The sequence below is a fragment of the Brassica oleracea genome, chromosome C2 (assembly GCF_000695525.1).
Source record: "Brassica oleracea var. oleracea cultivar TO1000 chromosome C2, BOL, whole genome shotgun sequence".
NCBI lineage: Eukaryota > Viridiplantae > Streptophyta > Magnoliopsida > Brassicales > Brassicaceae > Brassica > Brassica oleracea.
The window spans coordinates 12,714,400-12,721,445 of NC_027749.1; the positions used below are offsets into that span (position 1 = coordinate 12,714,400).

Genomic DNA, 7,046 nt, shown 5'->3' on the forward strand with positions numbered 1-7,046 from the left:
AAATTAAATACTCAAGTATTATATGCGCATATTTGTTCTCCAACTAATCAACTGCGCAAAATCATGATTAAAATATTCCACCGTTAAAAAGTTGACGGAAACCGTTATTTTTCCGTTCATCAGTTAACGGTTGACTATTTTGTTCTCAATTTTGCGCAGTCAACTATTCGTTGGGGAATAAGTATGCGCAAGCAATACTTGAATATTAAAACTGCCGATTTCAAATACTTCGGGAATTAAATGCACATTTTCCCCCTGAACCAGACCCACAATACAAATGATATCCAGGCACTGACCCATCCAGACACACTGCCACAACAAAGTTATCTAACCTTAAGTCATAAAAATGTCAATATCAGTTAAGAACGTTTTAATAAAATAGTCACGATGAAAACAATAGACTGTCTCCTATGTTTGGTTGGGTTTGTACTTTTACATGTTATATTAGAATAAAATATTAATTAAACACCAATATCAATGATGGACGTTGTAGTATTGTTTGGTTTTCTAAAAAAAATTGTAAAAAAGCAAAAGTCAAACCCAAACGGAGAACCTGCCTAGATTGTGGCAAAAACAATGTTATACTCAAAACCTGGAAGATGTTTTCTAGTTTGAATTTTTGTTTCACAGAAACATTCGAAGTCTAGATCTGAAACAAAATGGAAGATAGAGACTTACCAGCTCCTTCGGCTGCAGCGGTTTGGACCAGAGTGAGTCCTACCACCAGAACATCTGCACCATCATCTTGTTTCTGAAACACATTTGTGCCATTGATAAGGTTAAACAAGTCCATTTCATCAGAACCTAGTACCCCATTTGCAAGAATGCTCAAGAGAAAGAATCCTGTGAGACTCCAACTCCACAAAAAAGCATTCATTTTTCTCTTGCTGAAAATGAACATGGAGAGACGTATGCAAAGTGGTCAGTATATATATAAGCGGAGAAGAAAGCCTCGAATCAGTTCATGGTCCTTTGTAGAAACTAGAAACACGTTTTGATATGGAAAAACTCTATTTTAAAATAAAGATCAGAGAGAGACAATAGCACTAGTATCATAGAGTCACGTGAAAGATATATTAGAATCTTTTATTGTCTTTTGCACTCTTTAGTAAAGAATTCTGCATGATCTTGCCATATATAATTTACCAGATATTAAAAATTATGACAGACAGACTGTACAGAACATATCTGTTTTGTTGGTAAGGATTCTGTTTTATCTTGTTTTTACAGTTTTACAACATCTTAAGATCAGTAAATCATACAAGACTTGCAAATGAATTCCACTAGATATTTGTTGCTCTCACATGTTTAGTATTTTGTTATTTGAATTGTTAAAAAATGCTTATGGTAGGTACACTTGGAATATAAGGATCTGATGGGAAAACTAGCCATATGAGCTTAATGCAGAACCAATCATTGCTTTATCAATCAAGATAATATATCTGTTAATGGAAAGCACTTATCATTGTTTATTAGTTTTTGGGTGAATAAATGTACATTTGTGGAATCTCTCAGTACTGCCTTTCTGTGGCAACCTTTTTTTTTTTTGCCATCTTAGATTATATTAAACAAAGGAAAATATTACAAAGAAGGCCAAGTACAGGTCCAAGCTACTGAAAGCAAACAACAAAAGCCGAAAAACGGGCAAACTTAAAACCAAGGACGAGGCCCACAAAGCCCAAACCCACCACTCAATAGTCGAAGCCACGTAAACAACATGTGTACGACGGAGCAGAAAAGAGGAAACACGCGTCAACGACCACCGGTATACGCCGGAGACCAAACTCATCGACGCCACCGGAAACGCTACCGGGAATAGGACACAAACGAACCCACCAGCTTCGAAGCATGTGCCTTCATCTTTTTTGTTCGAAGCATCAGAGAGCATCATCGACTATCGAGATCTCATCCGACACCCTAATCCTCAAACCCAGAGAGAAGAAGCTTTCACACAAATCGAAACCACCACCCATCGAAGAGCTTCAAATCGTCCAGAGACGAGATCTCACCCGCTACATCAACCACCAAATCCAGAAAACAGAACCAAACCACTAATTCCAAATCAAAACCTTTGTCTACATCCCAACGGTCTGGAATCACACGTGTAGAACCGACAGCCCTTGAGGAAAGGTCGAAGTTGGAAGCAAAGCCGGCCGCCATCACCGGAGTATAAGATGATGCCGCCAGAGTCAAAGCCGGCCATACTATGCAATAGCTTGCAATCGATGCCAGAAAGATGATACTAAATACTAGAAACGCAAAGAAAAGAGAAAATAAAACATAATTAAAACTAAAAAACTACCCCGACGGTGGCTCCGGTGACACACCACCGCCAAGCCACCGCCGGAAAGGAAAACGCAAACCCCAGGCGGTGAAGATGAACTATGAAGAGAGAAGATGGAGAGATTTTTTAGAGAGATGGATTTTTTCTGTGACAACCTCAACTATACTTGATGGAAATAATGCAAAATAAACATATCATAATTACGATTCTTGCTGTCACAACGATATAATCAGAGTCTATGATCTTGCAATTCTGTTCTTTCTAAATACTAATCTCTAACAGCTAAAGCAAATCCCATGTGTTTTATTTTTCCAACAAGTGCAACATTATTTCTGTAAGTGATTTTACAGGCTTTCAAGCCAACTATATATCGTCGTTTACAACTACAACAAAAGTAGTACTATAATACAACCAGTTCCTGTCATTATAGAGGCCACGAACTAAAATGTAACTGCTTGTCAAGGACACCAAGGCATCGATGGTCAAGAATCTGCAGGAGTGTAATCCAAGTCCAGGGTCACAGGAGTACAAGTTCTATCCAGGAACCAATTGGCCAAATACATCTCCATCTGGTGGATAAAACGCTTGTTCTTCTATCACTGAACAAAATGAGCATGAACATGAAGATATATGCAAAAAAAGAAAAAGATCTTTCAGTCATTAATGAGTATTTCGGATGATTTAACTTTGAAGACTAAGTTACAACTTACAAAAAACAATGGAGAAGACTAATAGATAACATACAACCCAAGGGGTGAAGTTCAAATTTTTTACCTAAACCTCTACCCGTTACTGCCACACTTTCACTCGGATTCTATTACTCAACAATTCATACAAACTCCACATTTTTTTGTTTCTCTGATTGAATCCATGTCCAAGTTCACGGTCCATCATCTTGTACTGAAACCAAGAAGAAACAAAGATGAGTCCTTATATATATAGATCAGTAATACTTGACAGTATCTAGTTTGAAAAGAAAGAATAACTTACTGCTCAAGATGAAGCCTTGAAGCAAGCTCTGTGCTCTCTCTGCCTGCTCTGGCGTACCCGAAATTCTAATGACATTCTGTGTTTCTCCCGGTCGGTCTTCAACTAATGTTACACTAGCTCCAGACCACTGTGATCAAATGGAAAAAGAAGAGTGAAGACAAAAGGTCTAACATCAGATTTTCAAGACATGACATGCAACCCAGATCTAGTTCCCAGTTAATAGAGAGTTTCACACCTCACTGATTTGTGCAAGCTTGTTTCTTGATTTCGTAACTAGCTTAGGAATAACCTGGTCTGGTAAGACAACTTCAAGAGTGCTCCTAGTAACTAGTGGCACCGACATTCTAGAGCACAAAAAAACAAAAAACAGAAAGGAAGAGATTCATATATGTCTATGGTTTCAGAAATAATATTTCTAAATTTTGGGAGCTTCTCTACCTGCTTGCCGTGTTAGGAACCTCATCCCGCTGTTCACTTTCACCCACCTTTGCAACTGGTCCACCACTTTCCTACAAACAAAACCCAGGAGAAAAATTACAGGAACATTGCACGGACAAGAACCTTTAAGCTGCCTTCAGAGTATTCAAGTTATTATGCATAGCCAGATTGCAATTATTCGTTGTTTCCATGTCATAACTGTCAATAAGTGTGAACCTAGCTGATATTGGATGCATATGTACTTACAAGATTGATGATGAGACCAAAATACCTTATATTGTGGCGCTATTGAGAGTCCTTCACGGGGTTGAGTTGTGTTATTTGATGAAGCAACCTCTATTACTCCTGCAACACCTTCAAGAGGGCCAGTTGTGGATGTTGAAGCTGGTGGTGTCTCCTTCTGAGAGAACTCCCTGTACATATGACTCCTGAGTCGTAACGTTAATTCAACAAGTGCATCCCTAGCTGCTCTGATCTCCCCAGTTATCTACATACACATATGAGGATTCTCTTTTGAGACCTTAAGTAAATTTAAAATATGCCCAACTCCTCGAAAGTAGACAGACAAACCTGTACAACAACATCATTGATGGAAACACATCGAGGCATTTCTTCCCTTGGTAGGATCTTAACGCTAGCTCCAGTTACTCGTGATATCTCAGATACTGATCCTGCTTTCCCTTCCAAAGATACTGAGTCTCTAGATGAGACAATCAATCTCGTTGTTATAATGTTATCTTCATCAGGAACAAGGTCTACGATCCGAGTCTGAATGTGCAACAAGGCTTCTTGAGCAGGGAAAAGCTGATCATCAGGTGCCTACGCAAAGTAAGAAAACAGAGCTTCAAGTTCACAGTTGTATACATAACAGATACCGCTGAAGAAGACCTTGGGATGTTAAAGAGTACCTCTTCTGAAGAAATGATAATTATCTGTTCATCAGATCCAGTAACAGGTTCAGATACCCTCACGTCTACGCCAATCTCGTTCTGAAGCAAATCTACTATACCTTCTGATTCCCCAACAACCTTAACAATCTTGTCAACAGGACATAGAATCCGGAACACAAGCTCTTCAGCGTAGAAAGGCTGCACATTCTCACCAACTGGAGCTTCTTCTGCATAGTTGGACTGGCGAGAGCTGAAACTGTTATTCCTAAAGTGAAACCTATCTGACGATTGTCTTCTCTGCTGTGGGATGTAATCATCAGCAGGTGAAAAAGGCCGTTCCGGTGAATGTACACGCCCCTGTAAATGACTGCGATCACGATGCTGACTCTCTCTTAGACGCGACGATACAATAGCTAAAGCGTTTCTCACTGCAGCTGCTTCACCTACAATCTAAAAGAGGCAACTCATATGTAAGCAAAAAAAAAAAAAAAAAAAAAAAAAAAACGATGAGTGGGAAGTTTTCAGACCTGAACAATCTCTTCAGACAAGGAAACACAACGAGGCAAGTTAGTCTCTCTGGGCAAAATCCTAATATGAGTCTTGGTCTCAATCCTCATCTGCTCGATGATCTTCCCGCCTTTACCCAACAAGCAACCCACATGAAGCTTCGAAACCACAAGCCTCGTCACAACCCTCCCTCCTCCGGCTCTCACTCCACCGTAATCCTCCTCATCTTCCGCCCCAAACTGAGGCTCGCTCTCCAGAATCCTGTCGTGGACGCTGAACAGAGCCTCCTGAGCGGGGGAGAACGAAGGCATCCTCCCGTCAGGATCGCGGCGGCGGTTGTCGGAAATCTCGATGATGCGCTCGGCGTCTCCGGGAACTAGCTCGTGGACGTTGATCCAGGCTCCGGTGTGCTGTCGAATGGACTTGATGATGGATCCTGATTTGCCGATGACGCCTCCCGCCTTAGCGTCGTGGCAGAGGACGCGGTAGGTCGTTGTCGCCATGGTTTCGGGGTGGGACTTTGATGGACGGCCGTTTACTCCTCCTCCGCCGCCGCCGCGGTATCTGTTATTACCTCCTCCGCCGCCATAGTTATTGTTGAAGCGAGGTTTGGACCTTGCGATGGAGTCTCCGTCGTAGTCTTGGTCGTAGTGATAGTTCCTCTTCGATCTAGATCTCTCCATTCGCCAAAATCCCCCCAGAATTTGAAAGTCCAATCAACTAGTAGACATTCGAATTCGAAGTCAAGAGAGTAATCAATTACTTTCCTTTCTCGGAATATGATGTCAGTTTCTGGTGGAATAGTAGGAGAAAGGCTGAGATAATATCCAGCACAGGAGCAGTGCAAAGAGTTATCTGATTATCTTCTTCCTTGTTGAGAATCACGAAGGGAGCTGAGAGGGTAGAGAGACCCGTGCAAGGGTCATGACTCTTTGGCTAACGCATCAAAACGCTGTCGTTTGGAGCCTTCGACAGTTGATCAACACCTCTCAAAAATAGGTGTTAGATAAAGTGAGCATTTTAGACGTCAGCAGCCTTCACCGTTATACGTTTCTAGTCAGTAAAAGTTTAGATAGAGACGAAGCTGTGGTGGTTTTGATGGCATGTAAGCTGCCTAACTAGTATAGGGATTTTGTACATTTACAGACACATTCTTACTTTCTATTAACACAATGAGACACTTCTTGCCAGTTTGCCAGCTTAACTTTTTTCCTTCAACATTGAATTTAAGAAAAACTAGATTTGGACCCGCACAACCATACGGGTATTAATTTTCATGTTTATATATATTTTACATATATATATATATATATATATTAAAAAATACCAAATATATGTGATGATTTGAAATAATCAAATAACTTACAGTATGAAAACTATCAAATTGTTATATTTCAAATCATCACATATATTTGGTATTTTTTAATATATATATATATATATATATATTTTAAAATTATTTTTTATTCAATTATTATGATTCTGACCCGTAATTCAAAGCGCTATATTTCGTTTATCAATATCTTTTTATATTTATTCATTTAAGATAATAACTATATATATATAAAAAGTTTAAGATAAGTTTATTTTATACATGAATTATCTAATTTACTAATGTTAACCCATTCTACCAACATATTATATTTCTAGCATAAATTTTTAATGGTTGTGAATTTTATAAAAGATAACTTAGTATATATATATATTAATGTATAATAACATTAATTTCATTATTAATTACAAAATTAGTGAAAATATTTATATACAATTTTTGATAATTAAGATATTGTTATAATCTTTTTCAACACATTTGTTAAAAAAATTAAATATATATATTTATATTTTAAATTAAAAGATATCAAATTATAATGTGATTAAGTAGTTAAAAAATTATATATTAGCATTAAGGAAATACATTTAATAAAAAATTTAAATGA

General features: G+C 38.4%; 1 protein-coding gene and 1 pseudogene across 1 annotated transcript; both read right to left on the reverse strand.

Moving 5' to 3' along the window:
- LOC106323483 overlaps nucleotides 1-2,160 on the reverse strand; it is a 17,602-nt pseudogene extending 15,442 nt beyond the window's left edge.
- A 762-nt stretch (nucleotides 2,161-2,922) lies between these two features.
- On the reverse strand, nucleotides 2,923-6,106 carry LOC106327225 (KH domain-containing protein At4g18375-like). The gene is made up of 8 exons (XM_013765316.1): nucleotides 5,130-6,106; nucleotides 4,621-5,052; nucleotides 4,283-4,531; nucleotides 3,984-4,199; nucleotides 3,713-3,783; nucleotides 3,510-3,618; nucleotides 3,275-3,401; nucleotides 2,923-3,184 (listed from the first exon to the last, which is right to left on the reverse strand). The coding sequence occupies exons 1-8, from the start codon at nucleotides 5,790-5,792 to the stop codon at nucleotides 3,165-3,167; spliced, it is 1,887 nt and encodes a 628-aa protein (XP_013620770.1). The 5' UTR covers nucleotides 5,793-6,106; the 3' UTR covers nucleotides 2,923-3,164.
- Nucleotides 6,107-7,046: the final 940 nt, after the last annotated feature.

Coding starts and splice junctions, on each gene's coding strand:
- LOC106327225 (XM_013765316.1), bottom strand. CDS start 5,792: ATGGAGAGATCTAGATCGAAGAGGAACTATCACTACGACCAAGACTAC. Junction 3,402..3,509: donor AGCTTGCACAAATCAGTGAG/GTGTGAAACTCT, acceptor ATTTGATCACAG/TGGTCTGGAGCTAGTGTAAC. Junction 3,185..3,274: donor TCAAGGCTTCATCTTGAGCA/GTAAGTTATTCT, acceptor TCTTGGTTTCAG/TACAAGATGATGGACCGTGA.